General features: G+C 36.9%; 1 protein-coding gene across 2 annotated transcripts; it reads right to left on the bottom strand.

The window, feature by feature from the left end:
• Positions 1 to 6,949: 6,949 nt before the first annotated feature.
• LOC104610641 (AT-rich interactive domain-containing protein 2-like) lies at positions 6,950 to 19,193 on the bottom strand. 2 transcript variants are annotated; one of them, XM_088890674.1, is made up of 3 exons: positions 18,771 to 19,192; positions 17,700 to 18,604; positions 6,950 to 8,239 (listed from the first exon to the last, which is right to left on the bottom strand). In XM_088890674.1, the coding sequence occupies exons 2-3, from the start codon at positions 18,393 to 18,395 to the stop codon at positions 7,328 to 7,330; spliced, it is 1,608 nt and encodes a 535-aa protein (XP_088746800.1). In that variant the 5' UTR covers positions 18,396 to 18,604; positions 18,771 to 19,192; the 3' UTR covers positions 6,950 to 7,327. The 2 variants fall into 2 exon arrangements, with proteins under 2 accessions (XP_088746800.1, XP_010275662.1); XM_010277360.3 differs by having other exon boundaries at positions 17,700 to 19,193.
• Positions 19,194 to 24,602: the final 5,409 nt, after the last annotated feature.

Below are 24,602 nucleotides of genomic sequence, written 5' to 3' on the forward strand. Positions count from 1 at the left end.
AGAAATGACAGAATCTTCCAAGAGAAAGAAAGGAGCAAACAAGTTATGGATGTGTAATGACTAGGGTTATACACTAGCTACAAACTTTGGAACTACATAAAAATTTCACATTTGATGATATTTGGAGGAATTGGGCTTTAGTGGCTTCTAGTTCAATGCACAAGGTTAAGGCAAAGATGGCTTGGTTTCTGAAACTAAACTTCGATGGAAGTAGTCAAGGCAACCCAGGCCCAACTAGAATAGGAGGGGTCATTAGAGACAAGGAAATTTAAGAGCACTCTTCTCAGAACCGATGGGGAATGGAAACTCCTTAGAGGCAGAATTGTAAGCAGCCCTACAAGGCAAGGTGTACAGATTACAAGAGAGTTAGGATCAGAAAATTTGGTGATAGAAGACTCCAAGGTGATGGTAGGTTGGCTAAAAGACCCAGATTCAGTGATTAGGTGTTACAAAAATGAAATGAAGAAATTCAAATGGATAACTCAGCAGATGAATGTAACTATGCAATGGGTGGAAAGGGTTTGCAGATTCTCTAGCTAAACAAGGAGTAACTAGGAAACAGTGGTACTGGGCCCACTTGTAACTTTATGTTGTTTCTGTATTAATGAGTGAGGCTGCACCTCGTGCCTCACACTGGCATGCTTGTATCAGACTTTATCTTTTGCTTCTAATGGAATCTAATGAATCTTTATCAATCAAAAAGAAAGATAAGGGATGTCGATGTACCTCAACAAATTGAGACAAAAGTTGGTGAGATGGTGCACGTTACTCAGCTCTCACAGCTAAAGGTGTGTGCATCAAGTATAGTATATATGGGGCAATCTGTTACGAACCATTTGTCCCATGTTGGTAGTATGGGATGCTAATGTGAGGTATCCTGATGCAGTAGGGCTGGAACAAATTAACACAAGACAGAAAGAGAGAGTAGAAAGAGTAGAGAAAGAGAAAAGAGAGAGAAATCCCAAGGAATCACAACAAGGGGTCCTAGAATCACTCTAGGGTTTGTAGGAATCACTTCATACAGCAAGAGAGCTCTTAAGAAATCTCCATTCATTCATTAGCCTCAAAAGGAAGAGAATACATTTATTTATAGAGTGACTTGTGTGGCCCGGAACACTGTTCACCATATTTAGAAAAAGTGCCACTCTTTGTCTTGTGCAATAAGAAACACAATAACTTTCTATCTAATAATGCAAATAAACTGAAAATTGAAAGACAAGCACTACTAAGCTATAAGAACAAGATGCTATAGCCCAAGTCCACATTGGGCTGGTCAAAATGACGAAAATACCCCTGAACAGATCAGTCCAAGTCCCAAGAGTCTTCTCCATGCCAAATCAGGACCTGTTTGTTGGCCTTCTTACGAGAATAGGCCTTATAATGCATAGACCGATCCCCATCATCTCTCCCCGGCTTGAAAGAACTCGACCCAAGCGAGTTAAAGGCATTATATTACTCATAAAGTTTTGGATTAAGATGATACAAATCTTCAGCTGTAATCCACGAACACTCTGAAAGAGGTAGATTCTTCCACTTCACAAGAAACTTTTGATAACCCCCACTTGCTGTAGAAATCAACTTCACATCAAGGATGTCTTCAGGCACATTAGTAGGTGGAACCAAAGGTAACTTAGGCAATGGGACTATGGGACAATCACTATGGCCATGATATGCACTTAGGTCTTCAACATTGAAGATTGGGCTAATTCCCATTTCGCTTGGCAGCTCTAGGACATAAGTATTAGAACTGATTTTCTTAGTGATCTTATATGGACTTGCACTCTTGGAGTGAAGCTTCTAATAAAAGCCCTTAGAAAAGTGTTCAGGACGTATATGCACCATAACCATATCACCCTCCTGAAAATCAGCTAGGCGCCTAACTATCTCAAAGGGACTTCTTCCAGTTGACCTGTTAACTGAACTGTTGTAAGCAAATTCAGCCATAGGTAGGATGAAATCCCACCAAGAAGTATGGTCACCAACTAAGCAACGTTGCAAATCACCGAAGCTCCTATTAACTACCTCAGTTTGGCCATCAGTCTGAGGATGCAAAGAAGATGAGAACTTCAGCTTTGTATTGAAGAGTTTCCAAAGTGTCTTCCAAAAATAACTCATAAACTTAGCATCACGATCAAAAACAATAGTAATAGGAACACCATGTAAACGAATAATTTCCCTAAAGAATAGACTTGCCACATGTGAGGCATTTGATGTCTTACTGCAAGGAATAAAGTGGACAATTTTTTAGAACTTGTTTACAACAACATAAATTGAATCATTACCCCTTATTGTCTTGGGCAAACCTAGGACAAAATCCATAAAGAGATCTTGCCAAGGCTCATGTGGAATTGGTAAACGGGTGTACAACCCTGTATTTTTCTTTCTCCCTTTTGCCAATTGACAAATTCTGCACTGTTTAATCACGCGATCAACATCAACCTTAAGGCTAGGCCAACAAAAGCGATCTTCTACCATAGCAATGGTCTTGCCCGACCAAAATGCCCAACAATTTAACCTGTATGTAACTCCCATATAACATAATCACATAGTGAAGTGTTAGGAACACACAAGCAAGTTCCCTTGAACAAATAACCATCATGGATAGAAAAGCCAGGATATTCAGATTGCTGTCTAGCTTGTAAAGAACTATAAATGATGCTGAAATCCTTGCAACCATCACAATCTTTCTTCAAATGATCGAACCCCACAACCTGTACAGACATAGAATGAAGTATATACACCACTCGGCTCAATGCATTGGCTACTTGGTTCTCGGCACCAACTGTATGCTTAATGACAAAGTTATATTCTACTAAAATTTCAACCCATTTCTGATGTCGACTACTAAGATGCTTCTGAGATTTGAGATATTTGAGTGCCTCGTGATCTGAATACAAAACAAACTCTTGGGAAATTAAATAATGCCGCCAATGTCGAAGATATTGCACAACAGCATAAAATTCTTTGTCTTATGTAGAATACTTTTGTCTAGCTTCATTAAGTTTTTCACTGTGAAAAGCTATAGGATGTCCTTCTTGCATAAGCACACCACCTATTCCAACTTGGGAAGCATCACAAAACACCTCAAAGATTTTTGAAAAGTTGGGCAAATGTAACACTGGGGTCTAAGTCATCCTTTGCCTGATAGTCTCAAAGGCTTTAGTTGCAGCCTTAGACCAAACAAATTCCCCCTTTTTCATAGCTTCTGTAATTGGTGCCATAATAGAGATGAAATTCCTTATGAAACGTCTATAAAAAGTAGCCAATCCATGAAAGCTTCTCACTTCATACATGTTAGTGGGAGTGAGCCAATCAAGTATAGCTTTCACCTTGTCAGGATTAACTTTAACACCTTTAGATGATATAACAAATCCTAAAAAGATAACAATAGGTGTCATGAAAGAGCACTTCTTTAAGTTAATGTAGAGCTTTTCCTGGCGTAAAACTCTCATCAGTTGACATAAATGATCAAGAGGATCATCAGGAGTATGATTGTATATAAGAATGTCATCAAAGTAAACAACCAAGAAACGACCAATAAAAGAACAAAGTACCTGAGTCATAACTCTCATGAAAGTGCTAGGAGCATTAGTTAAGCCAAAAGGCATAACCAGCCACTCATAGAGGCCATCCTTTGTCTTAAAAGCGGTTTTCCATTCATCTCCAAGTCGAATCCTAACTTGGTGATATTTGCTTCTAAGATCAATCTTAGAGAAAATTGTAGTTCCGCTCATCGTATCCAGCATGTCATCTAAGCGTGGAATAAAGAACCGGTACTTGATTGTAATCTTATTGATCGCTCTGCTATCAATGCACATCCTCCATGAGCCATCCTTCTTAGGAGTGAGTAGAGTTGGTACAACACATGGGCTAAAACTCTCTAATGAAGCCCTTCTTCAATAGATCATCCACTAGCCTCTTAAACTCAACATGTTCTATGGGATTCATCTGGTGTGCAGGCAAATTAGGTAGTTGAGACCCAGGAATCAAGTCTATTGCATGTTGGGCATCACGTAGAGGTTGTAATTCATCAGGCAACTCTTCTGGGATCAAATCTAAAAAATCAGCCAGCAAATCTTCAACCTCTTTTGGCACCTTTGAAATAGGGGCATGTGCTGGTTTATTCACTTCTTTCACTATTAGGGCATAAACAAGGCCTAATGCTTTGCTTTCCTCCTCAAATTGCTTCTTGGACAACAAGAGAGATTGCTTCTTTTGTTCAACTACTTGCTTTTGGGCTGGAGTTGTCTTTTGAGGGGTCTTAGTTCGCTTCTTGATCTCATCAGGTGACATGGGTTTCATAACAATTCTCTTCCCATTAAATAGAAAGTAATATGTATTCTTTTTCCCACAATGATATACATCCCTATCGTAAAGCCATGGTCGGCCTAATAGAATATGTGTAACATTCATAGGAACAACATCACACCAAATATCATCAACATAAGATCCATAGGAAATAGAAACAAGAGCTCTTTGTTCTACCTGAAGTGTCATCTTGTTTAACCAAGAATCTTGTATGGTTGAGGATGAGGTTGTGCAACTAGATTGAGCCTTTCAACAGTTGTTGCAAAAACCACATTCATGCTACTACCACCATCAATTATTAGCTTGCAAAGCTTGTCTCCACTCTTGACAAAGGTGAGGAAGATCGCTATATGAAGCCAATCTTCTTTCTTTTCTTCTTTAGAGGATGCAAAAACGCGTCTAACAACTCCAACAAGATTGTTGTCATCTTCTTCTTCATGTTCAGATCCAATGTACTCCTCTTCACCAAGGCCTCCTTCATCATCTTCCACTTGTCCTTCCTTCTCACACCCTATGTGTAGATTTTTATTAGGGCATTGAAATGCATAGTGGCCCTTTCCACCACACTTGAAACAAGTATTTTCTGTTGTTTCCCTTTTATTAGCATCAATCATAATGTTCTTCCCCTTGTTATCAGCTCCCTGATACTTTGAACCATTAGACCTTACTGGAACCACATTATGAGATGTAGGTCTAGAGACTCTACCCTCATCTAAACTTTTATGTGTTGCTGCCTCCCCAACTTGAATACCAAACCTCCTACTATTCACTTGCTTCAAGCTCTTCTCTATTTTAAAAGCCATCTGAAAAGCATCATCTACATCATAAACTTGTGCAATCATCATCCCTTTGAATATCAGCCCTTGAACCATTCCAAAACTGGGCTAATTTTTGCTTCTCACTTTCTGTAGACTGACATCTAATAGTAAGCTCATCAAACTTCTGCATGTACTCAAACACAGATAAGCTGCCTTGCCTCAATGTCATCATCTCATCATGAAGAGCATCTTGGAAGTCATTAGGCAAATATTTCTCCTCCAAGTAATGCTTCATATCTTCCCAACAGGTGATAGGACGCTTACCCATATTCTGTAATCTATTCTCCACACTCCACCATACTTTTGCATGGTCTACAAGTTTAAGTTTAGCAAATCTAACCCGTCTTTCATCCGACATATCGAACCAATCAAAGTATTCCTCTAGTTCTGCCAACCAATTGGAGAAAACTCGTGGATTGATATCACCTCTAAAACTAGGAACTTCTATCTTCACTTTACTAGTAATATCATCCCGATAGTCATCTATAGTAGTCTTAGAATGCTCCACCAACTCATCATATAAATCACTTAAAGTACCTTGAGTTTGTAGAGTTCGAGACCTTAGGGGCTTGATGGGATTCCTTAGTAGGTGGTTCACATGTGGACTAGTAGGGTTATTGGTGTTAGAACCCTCTGCTTCAGCACCAGTGCTGTTTTTCTCTTGTTCTTCCATCAACACTTTGACTTGAGCTTCTAGGATGTCCACTCGATTAATAAGTGCAAGCAACAGCTCTTCTTTATCTTGTTCACTTAATCTTCCTCTCATGTTTCTACCATGGTAATGAGCCATTTGAAACCTGATGCTCCGATACCAAAATTGAATGCAGTAGGGCTGGAATGTTATGATCCATTTGTTATGTGCAAAGCCAGCCTGCGTGGGCGCCGGGACTGCAAAGTGTGGTGGAATGTTATGATCCATTTGTCCCATGTTGGTAGTATGGGATGCTAATGTGAAGTATCCCACATAGGTAGTATGGGATGCTGTTGTGGGGTACATGTGTTCTTGGCTTCCCTCCCTCTAACAGCTAGCTTTTAGGGGTGAGTTCTCCTAAGATACATAACACAATCAAGGCAAGGCAGTTTGGACATGCCTCACCACCTCATATGTTATATCAGTGCCTTCTAAAACTAATGGTCACTATGGTCTCTGCTAATTAACTTAAACAGAAAGCAAAATGAGACAATTAGGTCCATCCAGATTTCTCAGGACAGCATTGTCCATCCCATGAAATGGTACAAAAATTGTATTATAGGTTTTCCCTTATTAAATATGAAATAAAATGTTATGACATTACTTTTTAATAGTATCCTAACCGAATAGTCATAAAAAAGCACAACAAAGATTATTCTTAACAAAAAAATACTGATATTTATAATTTATCCTGGTTTTGTTCATTTCTGGAATCTGGATAGAACCTATTTGTTGCCTTTTTCTATTAGTGGATAGATTTAATAAACAAATTTTCAAAAAAAGGGACATGAGGCTCTCCATATGCCACACAGAGGGCCTAACTACTATTTAACAGAAATTATAAAATAATACAAATTGCTCATTAATGTTATTTCTTTTATTTTTAAAAGGAGCTCATTACTGTTATATTACTGTAAGCAAATCCCTTCTTCAACTGATTATCATTTTCTTCTGAAATATTGGTTTGATAAAATCAATTGTATAGTTACATTTTAATTTGATAACAAAAGCATTATCATATCCCGCATATGGCCAAATGCAAACATAGAGAAAATATGTACCTCTCTCTGACACTAAATGCTTCTGGTTGAGTCAGTTTTGCTGTTTGCTTACCTATGATGAAAATATAATTGAATGCAATCTGATAGTAATACCTGGATTTGATATTCATCGGTCAGAAGTATCCTTAAAAATCAGTGTGCAAGCCCAAAAATGTCTGATACTCTGATCAGCAATAAAAGCCGAAAGTTCAAACAGGTTCCACATGTTTCTGCTTTTTCACTCGGTGAAGTTTTTTCCACCATGAGTGCTGTTCTCATGCAAAATAAACCCACCCATACCCAGGAAAATCTTTAGACCCATCAAAAGAAATCTTGGAAGGCTGTGGTGGATGTTCTTGAACTGGAAAGGTGGAGAGAAAAGCACTCGCAGATCTTCATTGGAAATTGCCCAATGACCAAAACATGTAAAATCAAAAATTTACACTTCTTATCAAAATCTTGGAACCTAGTCAACATGTGTACCCTTCCAAGTCAACACACTGCTTATTTTGAGCACAGAAGACAGATTTAGAGCCTGCTACCTTAAGCGCTTCATGCCCAAAACCATTGCTAACAGATCCAAACTCTGACTCATCGTCATCACTGTCAATGTTGTTTGGAGACACCCGATTCTGGTAACTTCTGCGCCGAAGAAGAAACACATTGAAATAATAACTTACCAAGTCTTTCCTCTTTTTGGTAGGAAAAGATTTAAATGCCTGGTTCCAGAAACATTTATCCAGAGATGGGGGATTTAACCTAACTATGGTCTTAAACCTCTTTTCTTCTTCCTCTGTCCATGAAAGTGAAACTTCCTCCCCCATGTAGTTGAATCTCCAATGGTGGAAAGCTGAACCCAATTCAAGTTTCAGTCTCATTCTTTTCTCTGCAATATGAAATCTGATGCATTCAACTGACCCTGGAAGTTTGCAACCACATGAATGTGATCTACCCTTGCCAATAGGATCTCTTTCAATTATTGAAATGCGTTCACCTAAATCCAATGGCCAAACTCGTTTACCCAACCATTTAGAGTCACTTTCAGAAACTGCACCAGTCCATTCTGGCACTTCGGCTTGAAAGTGTGGACCCACAGGAACCTGCTTCTCAAAGTCATCATCACCATCTAGACCAAGTGCTGCATTTTCAGACAAAGAATCAACTGCAGCAAGCAAACGGTTATTATAGCTATTCTCCAGCACTTTATTGAAAGGATTAAAACCTATGTTCATGTCATTCTTAGTGGCTGATGATGATTTAGAACAAGAGAGTGAGTGAGATTTTTTCACAGAAATTCTTTCACTGCATCTCAATCTCTCTGTAGACTGGTGATCACCACCAATGTGATCCTCATACATGGAGGGATGCATCTTCATCTTTTTCTGCAAGTTGGAAACAATATCTACATTATACAATGAACATGATAAGCAAAAAGCATTTATAGTTGTTGAAAGCTCATAATTTAACAAAGGATATGGCATTAAGCAGAATAGAATGACGAAACAGATTTATGTAGCCAGCCCCATATAGTTAGGATAAGGTTTAGATGATGATATTTATGGTTGTTGAAAAAACTTTAAAAGGGGGGATTGGTATCAAACAGTGCAAAGCACATATACAGACACCAAAGTAAATAAACTTCTCAAGACACCAATGTTCATGAGGTTAATGCCCACAACAATAGAAGAATGAGCATCAACAACGTCATACTTGAAACTTGAAAGCAACACAAAATCTTCTCTTTACCTACTCATAATCAAGCAGATAATATGAAGGTATGCTTTGGTATTGGAGCACAAAGCAACCAAGAAATGCAAAAACGTCACCATAAGATCCAACTTTTTAGAGTCTTATGTGATAGGTGAATATCACTTAGGTTAAAAGGAAACAACTGTAAGGTCATCAATACTGAATGGGGCAGAATGTTGGGCAAGGAAGAAACATGTCCAAAAACTGAGTGTCGTAGAAATGTATATGTTAAAGATGGACGAGTGGAAAAACTAATAAGGATAGGATCAGAAATGAAGTCTGTTGTGATAGGTGCGAATGTTATTATGTCAAATTGTGCAGATGACCAGAGGAACAAATCCACAATTACTCCACCAATGGGACAGACCACTAATTCTTCCATCTCAGGGACATCCTGGACTTTAAAGCTGATAAGGTGGAGATTCTTAGCCAGGCTATGGCACAGGCACATAGCAAAGGAACTAGTCCTTTGCATTCCAATTCTTGGATTATTGATAGGGATGGCAATGAAACGGGTTCAGTGAGAGTTTTGTAAATTCAAAACCCTACCCGCCTCCCTAGGCCTCCCAACCCGTAACGGGTTGGAGTTTCAAAATCTAAACCTTCCCCACACATGAAAATGCAAAACCCTCCCAGACCCTACCCTCCCCTCATTTGAGGGTGGGTGGGGTCAAGTTGGCAGGTTGGGTCTAGAACTTGCATATAATTTCTTATCATTTCCTGTTATATATAAGCAAAAAACAAGTAAAATAACATAAAGCATTGAAATTTCCAATTATTTGATTAGCACAAGTAAAAAGTACATAAATTATCAATTATCCTTGACTTAAAATTCAAAACATTATTAAATTGAACACCTAATACATAAGTCCGCATGCCTTCCAACAATACGTGGATTGGGGAGGGTTGGGTTTAGCCTAATTCCTTACCTATATAGGTTGTAAAATCCCAAAACCTGTACCAGTCCCAAAATCTGTTTTTCAAGCAAAATAACCTGACTCATTGAGGTAGGTAGGGGCAAGTACCCACCAGGTAGGGTAGAAATTGCCACCCCTAATTATTGACTCAGGGGCTGCTGACCATATGACACACTTGCGCTCCTTGTTTACTTCTCAGCTCATGGCTGGTCACAACAAGGGGGAGGTTCAATTGCCACCCCTTCTCAGCTCATGACTCACGGGCTCCTGACGATATGACTCAATTGCCACCCCTCTCCACCATTTCCGGTAAGGGGGAGGTTCACCTCAGCAAGGATCTCTCCTTTAAGTCTATGTTTCATGTTCCTACTTTCACTTCTTATATTTTATCTATTTCGAAGCTTAATAAGAACTTGAACTATAGTATAACCTTTTTTCCCATACATTGTGTATTTCAGGACAGATTGACAAGGAGAAACATTGGGAGCAATCATGAAGCTGGGGGTCTTTATTACTTCGATGGAGATATTAGTTCGACTCTGCTATTACCAATTTCCAATGGTTGTGAGGACAAGGAGTCGATAACTAGGGTGCATCTGTGTCATGCTAGACTAGGCCATATGTCTTTTCCTTTGTTAAAAGAGTTGTTTCCAGAATTATTTTAGTCAATCTCAAGTCAAAGTTCAGTTTGTGAAATCTGTCAGATGTCAAAATAATGTAAAACTACTTATACTATTTTAGATAATGAAACATGTGCTCCTTTTAATTTAGTTCACTCTGATGCTTGGGACCAACCCTTCACCCTTTGTTTCTTTGGATGGCTATCAGTATTATATTAGCTTTTTTTTGTGAAGAATCAAGAAAGAAAAAAAATTATTAAAAGAAAAGTTACATCCTATCACATTGGTTGTCTAGATGACACACCAACAACATCAAGTACATACTTCAATTACATGTCCAGAACAACTATGATATTATTAGCTTTTATTAATCACTTTTCCAAATGCTTGCTAAAAAATCGTACAGAAGTACCAAGAACAACTATGATATTCTACAAAATGATTGAAACTCAATTTGGGAAGAAAATAAAACAGTTTTCATTGAATAATGCAGCAGAATACTTCAAGAGTTCATTGAATGTGCTCTTGGAAGATTTTAGTACTGTCAGTGTTTTAAAAGCGCAAGGCGCAAAAAAGACGCAGGGGTCAATTTGTGCCTGAGGCACAAGGCGCAAGGCGAGGCGTGTGTCTTTTTGAAGCAAGGTGCAAAAATAAAAAAAATGCTAAAAATAAAAAAAAAATAAAAAAACATTAAACATAATATTAATAAAAAATATAAACTTTAAATTTTAAAATAAATGCTTTAAAAAACTATTATCTAAAATAAAAATACATAAACATAACATGTAAAGCATATTCAAATCAACGTTTTAAAACACAGAGGCATGACACGAGGCGTTCCACTACCTAGAGGCGTGAGGCATAGTTCAGAACACAAGAGGTGTAAGCCTCCTTAAGAGGAGGGGGGTTAGGAGGAGGAAGGAAGAGCAAGGGGGAACCTCATTTTTCTTTATTTTTAATAAAAATCTTTTATATTAAGAAGAATAAAGATGCATAACATTAGTTGAAAGAGAGTGGGTCAAAAACACAAACTAGGCTGCATCGAAAAGGGGGTGGGGGGTCTGGGTGTCGAAGCCCCCCAGCCAAAGGGGCAGGGGGCAAACCACTTTCTTTCCCCTTATCTTTTCTTCTCTTCCCTTTCCTTTTATTTCTTTTTTTTGTCTTTTTTATATAAGATGTGCATGAGGTGCATGAGGTGTACGCCTCTAGCACGCCTCATGAAGAAAGCGCATGAGGCATATGCCTCTAGCACGCCTCATGAAAAAAGCACATGAGGCATATGCCTCAGATGTGTCAATGCCTTTGGCATACGCCTCAGGGCATTTAGGAGTGCCTCGCCTAGAGGCACGCCTCCAAGCATACGCCTCCCACGCCTTTTAAAACACTGATTCAAATGTGAATTTAAAAATAAAATCAAACATATAAAACATTTTCAAGCATGAAAGCCCACAATCTCTTTTTTTCCTCAATTGCATTACTTAAAGTAGCTAATGTGATGTAAAACATATTACATTCCTGATTCTACGAGCCACCTTTGTGCCACACCCCTCGAGGCAAGTCCGAACAAGTCCATGTTAGGGTCTTAAATTCTTAGTCTTCACACAAAAAAATAGTGATTTTATAATTTTAATTGCTTTTTAAGAAGATATTTTAGTAGGATGAATGAATGAACAGCATTACCAAATAAGGGGTTCTCGGAGCCTCGGTAAGTGAGCAAAGCAAGCGAAAAAGCAGAACTTTAAAACGCCTTAGCCCAGCCTTTAGGGTCAAAAAAAAAAAACAAAAAAAAAGCACAAAATTTTAAAAAGGTGCATGCCTAGGCTGAGGCGCCCGCCTAGGCGCACCAAGCGTGCACCTTTTGAAAGGGCTACGCCTAGGACCTAGGCAAGGCGCCTACCCTAAAATGCACCTCGCCTGTGCACCAGGCGCGCCTTTTAAATCACTGAGTACTCTATATTAATCTTCGTGTGCCTATACTCAACAAAATGGATTAATGGAGTTGCTAAGCACAATAATAGGAATTTATAGTCTACTTGGGCATTGTTATTTCAGCATCAAGTTTCCAAGTCTTATTGGTCTCAAGCAATTCTTACTACATCTTTTTTGATAAACCAAATGCCATCTAGGGTTTTGTGCATGAAAACTCCATTATGTCTTGTGTTCTACACAAACCGACTTTCCCCTACCTCCTAAAGTCTTTGGATGTGTTTGTTTCATTCATGTCAAGTCTCCTAAACAATCTAAGTTGGATCCTAGGGCTATTAGTGGTGTTTTCCTTGGGTATTCTTCTACAAAAAAAGGCTACAAGTGTTATGATCCCATGTCTGAAAAAAAAAAAAAAAAAATTGTCACCAAGGATGTTTTCTTTGTCATCCTTCTTTCGGTCTCCCAAAATCCTCTTCAGGGGGAGACCAGTAGGGTGGTGGAAAAGGATTCTTCCTCACCTTATTTTGTTCCTTTCCTTGCTCCTAGTCCTCCACCTTCTTCCCTTGACTCTCCTAGCTCTGGCCCTTCATATGAACCTATTGAGACCCTAGTTGAATCCACCACTGGTGCAAATGATGGTGGTACTAATCGAACTCTCCAAAAGCATTTAGAACTAAATACATACAAGAAAAGAAAAAAGGATCTCCATCTTGTGATGACAACCAACCAAACTCCGACCAATCTAATCCTACTAATCCAAGTTACTCCTTCCCTATTGTTTCTCCTTCTGTTTCTAACTTGGTTATTCCCGTTGCTCTTAAAAAGCCTATTCCTTCATGTACCACTTGCCATCCCATTGCTAAGTTTGTGTCTTATTCTATCTTGTCCCCTAGCTACCATTCCTTTATTTTTGCTCTTTCTTTTGTCCATATTCCTTCTAGGTACTTTGAAGTTGTTATAGATCCAAGATGGAGGGAGGCAATGAATGACGAGATGGAGGCTTTATTGAAAGCCAAAATGTGGGAACTAGTGGATCTACCAAAGGGGAAGAGTGTTGTGGGATGTAAGTTGGTCTTTAATGTGAAGCATAGGGTAGATGGTTCAGTGGAAAGGTACAAAGCACGGCTTGTAGCAAAAGTTTACCCAAAAGGAAGGGATAGATTATGAGGAGACATTTGCTCGAGCTACCAAGCTCAATATCATTTGTGTTTTACTATCCTTAGCAACTAATTATTCATGAGAACTACACCAATTAGATGTAAAGAATGTTTTTCTAAATGAGTACTTGGCATATTGTTATATCACTAGCGTTTTACTATCCTTGGCATATTGTTATATAACTTTCATTTCCCATTTATCCACATTGGCTCCTCGCTTCATGTAGTCGCATGCCTTAACCTCTAGAAACCTTAAACAGTTAAATTTGGCCCGTTGCCTAGAATAGGTGTCTAGAATTGGAATCGGAATGGCCCATTTTGGTTCCAACCATTTGTTTGGTAAAATGGGATTTTGATTCCCAACCTTGGTGGAATGGGACTCCCCTATATGGGGGAGTGGCCATCCAAGCTCCCCGCCTAAAGAACTCGTGACAAAACCCCCCCACCCCCAAACCCTAATATTAATAAAATATCAATAAGATAATAAAATATTATTAAAATAATAGGATAATGATAATATAGTAATAATAAAATAATAAAAAATTAATAAACGATTAACACGTTATAAGAGAAATAGTAATAGAATAATAGTACTATAATAAAATACTAATTAATAATTACAAACAAAGATATTAATTATTAAATATAAAATAATAATAAAGTATGAATAAAATATTAATACAATATAATCAAAGTAATAATAAAATAATAATACAATATTAGTAAAACATTAATAAAATAATAGTATTATAATAAAATATTAATAAATTAATAATAAAATGCAAAGATATTATATATTAAATAATAATAATTAAATACAACTAAAATATTAATATAATATAATTAAAGTAATAATGCAATCTTTGAATCACATTCAATGATCAACCTGTCAATACCCATTTCTTCAGTTTTCTCCACCCCATAAACTACTGCTAAGAACTCTGCCCTTACAGTCCATTTGGTTCACACAACGTGGATGAGAAAATAGGAATATTCGTGAATATTCCTATTTTCTCATGTTTGTTTCGAGAGATATGATGCGATGAGATGGGATTAGTATTCTCAAAATAAGGGGCACAGGATCTCACAAATAGGTGTGACCCCAGTGAGAAACAAAAGTTGTGCGACGAGTGTGAAAAAATTTTGTTGAGGGTGGACTGTTCTCACCGCCTACCTCTACAATGGTCCAAACTCCAACCACCTTATCTTTCATCTCCAACGATATGGCCTCTAGTATGTACTCACATCCCCTTTCACGCTATTTAATGTTTTATTCCACCAAAAATACCCTTCTCTTCCTCCATCAACTTTGATCTTAGATCTCAAATGACAAGGAGACAAGATATGGTCTTCGTCTTCTCCAGCGAAGGTAACCTTGTCTTTGTCTTCTCGGATGGCAAGGAGATAGGATTTCGTTTCACACATCATTCACGCTTTTTCTTTTTGCATTTTTTTATCAAGAATGTGTTTCAGGTGCTTAGCAAACAAGGAGCACGGCTTCGTCTCTGGAGACTAGAGTTCTCATCCTCATCTTCTTCCCATATCTTCTCCATTTGCTAACCCTTTGCTATTGGGTTACCAGATCTAAAACCCTTTTATTTTTTTGTTGCTATAAACCCTTGTTCATTGTATAGATCTACTAAACCAAAAGTGTTTTATTATAGATCTAACATCAATTTAATTTTTTCATGATTTATTTGTCCTAACAACATAAACTTCTCTTGCAAATATGCTCTTGGATCTGCCAGCTCTCATCAACCAAACCCTAGAAGCAAATTTTGTAGGATAGTGGGTATCAGCAAACATAGTGACCAAAAATGAGAAAATAAAATTTTCCTTTCTCATCCCATCCTTTCACATCCCATCCCTTCTCATCCCACTATTTCTCGGCAACCAAGCAGACCATTAGTGAATTTCCTTACCCAATTGGGCCTGAAAACAAGGCCCGGATAGCACCAATTTCATCCCTGACTAACCCTCCAATACCTAAGGGTCCCAGATTTCCCATACTGCTGCCATCAAAATTCAGCTTCATTCATCCCCCTCCAAGTGGAGACCAAACCTCCAAAGTTTTTTGTTTTGTAAGAGAAGATTCAGCTATGGCCACCCAGCTTCTAAAGAAGTCCACCTTAAAATCCAAGAAAAGAAACAAAGTTTTGAGCAAGTATGCCATTCATTGTACTCATTCTCTTCTTTCTCTCCTTTCTCATTTTCTTTTTTTTTCTCTTTTCTCTTATTTTCCCCACTGCTTCTTGCTGGTTTCTATGTTTTCTGGGTATGATCACAATTGATATTTGATGTGTCTATTAGTTAAAGTTCATTAGAGAAACTCCAAATCATCATCAGTGATAACTAACCCAATGAACATGCCAAAGCCTTCCCCAAATTCCAAAATTAATCTAAGAAATTTCAATCCCTTTCCCTTGTGCTTTCGGCCCTATTCGTTTTTCGGTATATAGCAGGGGCTAAGTTGGTCAAACAGGCAATTGACCACAATCCATATGTTCATGTGCTTCTATATTGGGTCCAACGATAAGCCAAGATGCCAAAGAGTATCAATTACTCAAGTACCTGATACCCTCCTGGAAGGTGGGTAACTTACCTGCATGCCAATAAGACGCTCTCCGTCCCACCTCTCTCTTTACCTGGGTAACGTGTATTGCACAAGAGCACTAGAACCTAACTTACCCGGGTAAGTGAAACCTAGGAAATACTTGCCCAAGTAAACATACTTACCCAAGTAAGTGAAAACGAACGGGGCCTTAAAGGTATTCCTGTGGAACTAAAAGTAGGTCCTCGAATTGAAGATTTATTTTTGGAGTGCCATGCCACCAATTCATGGCAATCAAATTTAAGGAACATTAATGAGACATTAGTAAAAATATTAAGCAATCAATAAGACCACACAAAATAACAAAAAAGAAATAAATAAAACCAGCATAAAATAAATAAAGACATTTGATAGATCACACAGTGCCATAAAGAAAGATTCAAACCTAAAGAACATTTGAGGAAACCATGGAGTATTTCCCCAAAGATATGACTTGATCATGTGTATCAAATACACATGATAAAATCTCTATACCAAATACATCCTTTCACTGCCCTAGATAGTTGTGACCAGCATTGGGCAGTATCATATTACATGCTAAGAAGACCATTAATAGCAATGAGGTTCAATCATGCCAAAGGTTCTAAAGAAGTGAAGTTCAAAAGACCATGCACAGAGTTGGTGAAAAAAAAAATCAAGGCAAATCCAATAAAAAATATGCATACTTAAAATGGAGTCATGAAACTTTACTAGTATAACAAACGCAATAAGTTGGAACATGACCTCAATGACAATAACAAAGGAGAAACCATTACTTTCGGGTCCATTTACTTTACATCAGTGTTGCATGGGCAACCCACCTTTGGAGGAGACTTGTAAGTCAAAAACATGTCCACAAGCTGACTCATGTCTGGTTCTTCAAAATGCATGTCAGATTAAAGTACAATCTGAATTAGGTGGATTCAACTCTTCAAAATTACAAAATCTCACTTTAATTACCTCTATGTAACAGGATCCAACCATTTAAACTGTCCAATAAGGATTCTAGTACTTGCATTCCCCTAATTTAAACATAACTTTGTCCCATTGTTTATTGGTTCTTCAATAAGTTGGAACATGGCCTCAATGACAATAACAAAGGGGAAACTATTACTTTTGGGTCTATTTACTTTACATCAGTGTTGCGTGAGCAACCCACCTTTGGAGGAGACTTGTAAGTCAAAACCATGTCCACAAGTTGACTCATGTCTGGTTCTTCAAAATGCATGTCAGATTGAAGTACAATATAAATTAGGTGGATTCAACTCTCCAAAATTACAAATTCTCACTTTAATTACCTCTATGTAACAGAATCCGACCATTTAAACCGTCTAATAAGGACACTAGTACTTGCATCCCCCTAATTTAAACATAACTTATGTCCCATTGTTTATTGGTTTATTTTATTATTGAAATCAGGAAAACCAAAAACAATGGAAAAAAAAAGTAGTTTGGTCGCATGGCAAACTGGCAAAAGGTCACGAGTTTAACTTGTCAGTTGCGGATTGTATTTTAACCATTTAAGTCGCTTTGCTTCTAGTTCTATAAATTTTATGATACTATAAAAATCATATTGTTTATGTAAAGTGTCTATTAATCCTAATTTTTTGGGTTTACCAAGTCAGACTCTAAAGCATGTCAGATTCTGAATCAGAATCATGGTGATAACAAATCATCTTCAACAAAATTCTGTGATGAAAAGAAATTAAATAAGGCTTACACACCATCCATTCTTTAGAGTTAGATAGCTCATTGCTAGATAGAAAAGAAAAATCAATAAGTATGAGCTAGAATATCATTGAACAGGCAATAAAAATCCGGACCACTTCAGTGTAATTGAATTCCTTGCTTTTGAAAGCACAAAAACGCAGTCTGATATGTACCTGCAGGAGAGACTGTACAATAGTTGAAGGGATATGCCTTCTTAGAAATAATGCTTCTCGTGCCAACAGAGCCTGAACCAAGAACTCCTTACCACTGCAACTTCCCGGTAACATTTCATTGGCAAAATCACCAGGATTCTTTGCAACCTCAGTCACCCAATTCAGCATTTCTGATATTGACTTTCGTTTTCTCTTGCGTGAAAGAGTCTCTTCATTAACAGCATTTCGTTCTAATATCATAACATCGTCATCATCAGCATTGTCATTATCCAACACCATCACACTCCTCACCTCCGGGGTGTTATACGTGTTTTCCGTGACCAACAAAGAAATATTGTTTTCATCTGAATCCAACTTAATGTGACAATCATCCTTCTTCTTTTCCTCTGACGTCTGAGATGGCATACCTCCAAACTCGGTCTCTAACTCCACGGAAAACAAACTTAGATTCCCACCGCAATCAGATAAACCTACCGTAATGCCCTTATCTCTCAAGATTCTTTGTAACCATCGGTCTAACGAATCCAGATACTTAACATAAACCAACTTCACAGAAGACGTGACGCTCGAACCCAAACTGACTTCCTCTGCTACAGAAGTCCATAACCCATTCCTCGATACACAATCGTATCCACCCTTTTGCCTAACGACCCAGAAGAGTTTGAACAAATCCACACACCGCCCATCTCCAAGCATTGCAGGTAAAACGCGAACTTCTTCACCGATAGAGATCTCTCTCAGAAAAACGGAGAGAATCTGGCTAAATAGACATTGGAGCTTATCTTTACCACTATCAGCACCCCCCTTTAGAGAATCATCGAGATCCAAGCAGAACCCATTACTCTGAAGATGTCGAAGGATTTCGACGCAATCCAGAGCAGACCCATCAGTTAAAATCGACCATCCTGCCATGGATTTCGAATTCAAACCCTAAAAAAGCAGAGAAATTCGTTCCTCGCAACCCAACTTTTTATTATTCTTTTACACTTGAAATCAACAATAATGAAGAAGAAATTCAGAAGGACGAAGCTATTTAGAGAAAGAGATGCAAGAAAGATGAGAAGAAGATACCGATTATTACTCCAGTCTACTGAGAGATACAAAAAATTGGCGGGAACTGAATGATCTAGGGCAGGAGAGCTATTTTGCACTCTCCGCATTTGATCCCATTTTTGCCCCGCGCCTTATTTCGGGGACTCTCTCCCTCCCTCCTTCCCCTCCTTCCTATTTGCAAATACGCCAAGGAAATGGAGAGGCTTTTTTATGTTTGAACAGATACAGCAACGCTTCAAATTCCAAGTTTGCTAGAGGTGCATATAGAGAAGGACATGCGTACCAGTAAATAACCAAAGGGATACCCTTGCTTGACCATTTCTTGCTTTTTTCAATTCTCTGCCTCTTTTCTTTCTTCGATTCGATATCCCTCCCCCCTTGGCCCTTGGGGCAGGATGGGTTTTACAGAGAGATGGTGATGATATAAAAAATCACTTTGGAAATTGGAAAAAGTGTATATTAGGGTTTTCCACAATCACCACTTGCGATTTATATAGTAGGCTTTTGAAACAAACCCTGGTTTACAAACTAGGGAATTGGGTTAGTTAATATTTAAATATGGAGGAAGTGGGTTGATAACATGACAATCTCTTTTTTTTTATTTGGGAAAATCTATGATTTAGAAAAATATATGATATGAAAAGAGTTTTGACCAATCATAACCCGGTAATTTTGATAAATAACACCTTATTTGTTATCACATTAGTAATTTCAGTTTATTGGTCAGTTGTTTTTCCGATAACATAATTGAACCCTTTTTTTTTTTTTGCCCAAAAATTATGAAAAGAGTTTTGACCAATCATAACCCGGTAATTTTGATAAATAACACCTTATTTGCTATGACATTAGTAATTTCAGTTTATTGGTCAGTTGTTTTTCCGATATCATAATTGAACCCTTTTTTTTTTGCCCAAAAATTAGGAAGATATCTATTTTCCCACCCCAAGTTCGAAATGTATAGAAAACCAATCTGAATATCATAGGAAATCTCCCAACAAAATTCCTTCTCAATTTCACTTTCCTTTTTGTTGTTTTTCCCTCTGAATCATAACTAATAATCTCTTTGTTTTAAACGCAAGGGTGTTTCTTAATCATTCCTCTCTCAAACATCCCATCTCCCTTAAGAAATCATCTTTTTGAAATCTTACCACCTTGTTTGAAACATCCCCCAATCCCCTTTGTCTAATATTCCAAACATCACTCCCTATTTGGAACGAAAAAACAGGGGCATAGCAGATTAGCAGGTACTGTTGGTTTTGCTTAGTCTGTGGTTATTATTAAAAACAAGTAAATCTTGTAAGTACTTTTGCTTCCATCTCCTTCTCTCTCTGTTTGGGATGAAAAAGCAAGAGTGGAATGGGGGCACCACATTGCAGCAATGGAACAAGTGAAGCTTTTTTCTTTTACTTCTCAAATTTCTCTCATTTTTTACTAGGGGTGCAAACAGATCAGATCAGATTCAAATCAGGATATACCTGAATCCAGTCTAATACTATTCATGTCGGATTTGATCTAATCCAAAGATTCAATCGGATCTTATAGGCCTTAATCTGAATTCGAATCCTATCGGTAAGTTGGATCTTCGAATCTGATCTGATCCGACTTATTTTCTTTAAAATTTAATAAATCATTAAAAGAAAATAAAATATACCAATTTAAATAAAGAAAAAACAAAAAATACAAGTATTTTTTTTAATTATTTTCATCATATATATACATGTTTTATATAAAAAAATAATATAACAAATTTATAAAAATACAATATAAAGAATATATTTATAAATAAATAACACATATATATGTTATATATAAATATATTTATAAATATATAACATATATCGGATCGGATAGGAGTGATCCGAATCCGATCTATCTAAAGATCCGAACATGGGTGATCCGAATTCAATCAAATAAGATCGGATCTCGAATCGGATCGGATCATTATTTGATCCATTTGCACCCCCAATTTTTCACCATGAATATCTCATTATTTAATGTTATATGTCATTTCTTCATATTGCAGATGCTTTTGGTTCCTCAAACTAATCTCAACTCACCCATGTTGCAAATCAATCCTCTCCTCCAATATCAAGAAAAATACCTTCCCAAGTATACCTTCTTAGCTTATTTGAGTCAATTTTTATACAAAGAATGTCTAAGTATTCATTTGAGTTGATTTGGTAGCTAAATTATAGTGAAAGGGAACCATTTTCTATGTGCCTCGGTACATTACCAAAACTAAATCCAAGTAGAATTATTATGATGTCGGTCTACCTACTAGTTTGGACCGTTTTTGACCCAAGCCCAACTGAAATGGTTTATTCAATCATTGATTAGTTAACTAATGTTAAATAAATTTAATTAGTGAAAATTTTGAATAATATAAAATTAAATTAAATATTATTATTGATATTTTTAATATTTAATAATTATAAAAATAATTGTGAATGGATCAGGTATGGATCGGTTTTCTCATATCCAATTCAAGCTAACCCATATGACCTAAGTGACATGGCTTTTATATATGCTTCAATTAAACTGAATAGTTATTAATCATTGACTAATAAACTGATTAATTATGAATTATTGATTAATTACAGCAAATAAATATAGTAAAAATTATTAATTATTGATTAATTACAATCACATGGGTCGGTTCCTCTCCTTCCCATATGGCTTTAATTATTTTCACGATTAATTGTTTTAATATTTTTTAGAGATATATTAAATTGATTATTAATGTTAATAATTATTTAATTATTAATAAATTAGTGTTAATAAATCAAAATTTATTAAATATTGGATATTACCATTAATATTTACTAAATATTATTTTTTATATATAACTTCTAATTAATATTAGTAATTATTGACTAATTACCATATTACTTTTAATACCACTAAATTTTACTTCTACACATTTATTAAAATTTTGAAACATAATAATTTTAATAATATCGAATATTACTATTTAATAATTATTAAATATTACTTTTAATATTACTGAATTTTATTGTTACAAAATTAAAAAGCTAACAAAATCATTTGAAACTTAATTATTATTAATTTTAATCCCCTAATCCATTTAAAAATAACAAAAGTTAACACTAATTAAAAATCTAGTAAAAGTTAAAATAATTTGATAAAAAATAAAAACTAATGCAACTAGGAATGTCACAATTCTCCTTCTTGGACTGCGACTTAGGTGGATTGGGCTACGTTGACCCTAAGTGTCAAACCTCAAGCTCAGGCTTGGCCCAAGTCAAGGTCAAGCCCAAGTTTACCAACCCAAACTTGACCTAATACATCTTGGGTTGAGCTTGGGCTTGGGGTGTGTTGACCTTTGTACCCAATTTCAAGTAGAATAGATTGATAATATGTAGATATGCATGTATATCATAAAATGTTGGGCACAATCAAATTGGTTGGGTTAGGTCAGGCTTGGGCTACTTGAGGCCTCGAAGCCCTCAAGCCAAGCCCAACCCGAGCTTAGGTTAGGCATGAGTATTTTGGCCTAAGCCCAACCCATGCAAAATCTTTGGTTGAGCTGGACCAAGCTCGGGTTAGACCCACCCAAGCTGCACCTCTAGCTCCTTTTGCTTCAATTTATTTTAACAAAGCTCATGCATCGCATGGGTTTGAAAATTATTACTAAATTTTATTGTTATAAAATTAAAAAAAAAAACTAACAAAATAATTTGAAACTTAATTATTATTAATTTTAAATCCCTTAATTCATTTGAAAATATCAAAATTTAATACTAAATAAAATTTAGTAAAAGTTAAAACACTTTGATAAAAAATAAAAATTAATACAATTAGGAATTTCACAATGCTCCTTCTTATAGTGCAACTTGAGTGGGTTGGGCTTGGGTTGATCCTAAGTCTCATACCTCAAGCTTAGTTTTGGCCCAACTCAAGGTCAAGCCCAAGCTTACCAACCCTAGCTTAACCCAACACATCTTAGATCAAGCTTGGGCTAGGGCGTGTTGAGCTTTGCAGCCCAATTTTTAGGTAGAATAGACTGATAACATGTAGATACGTATATCATAAAATGTTGGGCATATGCTCAAATTGATTGGCCTAAACTCAAGCTATTTGAGGGCTCAACCCAAGCCCAACCTGAGTTTAAGTTAGGCTTGAGTTTTTTGGCCTAAACTCAACTTGAAGTTTAAAAATTCAAGCCTAGCTTGGGCAAAATCTTTGGTTGAACTAGGTTTGGCTTAGGTTGGAATCACTCAAGTTGCACCTCTAAAATCCTTTTGCCTCAATTTCTTTTAACAAAGCCTATGCATCACACAACTCCCCACTAGTACAATATATGTTTGTTGTGTATTTGATCAATATGCAAAACCTTTTGACCTTAATCAAAAAATTCCTTGTTTGTGAGCTCTAGAAAGCTCATTGTCGGCTCAAGCAAAGGAGTCACCACCCATTTTTTAGAGGAAATGGGTCCTCTATAAGTTCGAGAAAATCGATTTTTGTTTTGAAACGTAGTCTCCATCATCCACTTAAAAAGCACTTACCAAGAGACTCTAAACCTGCTAGGATTGGGAGAGGGAACGTGTTAAGCACCTTATCTCCAAACTGAAAATGACAACTCGATATGGAAGTTGTTTAGGCTCTCAACTTCACAAAAATTCAAATTAACAAAGGTGGAATTCTAGAATTTGTGAATAGGACCCCTTCTAGCATCTTTTCATCTCAGTTTTAAGGGAATGTTATCGGCAATTAGGTACTAATTTTTCCTAAATCCCTCACCTCTCTTCCTCTAATTCTGAAATTACAAGAAGCTTGAAGGAAAACTTTCACAGATTTAGAGTTCCAATCTCATTAAATCCAAGTTTGAACCACCAAAATACACACAAAAAAAAAAACAACTAAATAGCAAATAGCTAACTAAAATTAACTATAAGATAGGTTAAGAGACTTGCCTCTTAACCTGTGTTAAGGGGACTAGGATACAAAAAGGAGGTTAGATGGTGCAAACAATGTTGAGGGATGTCAGGACGAATGGTAAAGATACTTTTGATAAGGCACCAATTAGAACAATCAACATTGAAGGGTTTAGGGATTGCTTACCTTCCTCAATGTAGTGAATATTGTTGCTTGGCCCCACTCCATGTGGTGGCATAGGGTTTTGTATGATTCTCATTGGTTGTTGTTACTTTGCCTGCTCTACTTGAAATGTGATAACACCATCATCAATTAATCTTTGAGTTGGATACTAAAGTTGCCAATACCTATCTGTCATATGCCCTGGGCCTTGGTGGTAGCACAATATGCGTTCTCATCATATCCCTTCGGCTTGGGTTTTGGTGGTGGCTTTCACATCAACAGTCTCAAATATCCCTCTTTGACCAATGTTGGCAACATCTAAGAGTGTGGGTACAGATGTACGCTAAGAGAGTAAACTCTACCATTTTCTCCTTTTGAGTGCAAAGGTTATGATCAACTGCCAAAGGTGGTTGTTGGGGAGTGGGAGGTTGTGGGGCTAGTGTTAGATGAACTAACTCCTCTGGGTGTTATAGATGTTAAGGGGTTAAACCTCCCCTGTCATATAGCTTCCTTAATCTTGATGGCCCGTCTAACAACCTCGTTAAAATCTTTAAGAGGATGGCCAATCATTATTAAATAGTATGGATCACCTAAAGTCCTTATGAATGATCTCACCATTTCATCTTTAGGCAATGGGTAATTTAGCATTCAAATCGAGCCTTACAGCCACAACCTTTACAACTTTACCAATTATAGCTCCATTGACAAGTATATCGCATCCAACATATTTTGGTTGGTGGGTATGGGTGGGTGATCTAATTATTATCACATCCTCCATAGTGTTGGATCCTA

The sequence above is a fragment of the Nelumbo nucifera genome, chromosome 6, assembly GCF_055504915.1.
Source record: "Nelumbo nucifera cultivar China Antique chromosome 6, China Antique-T2T, whole genome shotgun sequence".
Lineage (NCBI taxonomy): Eukaryota > Viridiplantae > Streptophyta > Magnoliopsida > Proteales > Nelumbonaceae > Nelumbo > Nelumbo nucifera.

Coding starts and splice junctions, on each gene's coding strand:
- LOC104610641 (XM_010277360.3), bottom strand. CDS start 18,611: ATGGCAGGATGGTCGATTTTAACTGATGGGTCTGCTCTGGATTGCGTC. Junction 8,240..17,699: donor TTGTACAGTCTCTCCTGCAG/GTACATATCAGA, acceptor TCCAACTTGCAG/AAAAAGATGAAGATGCATCC.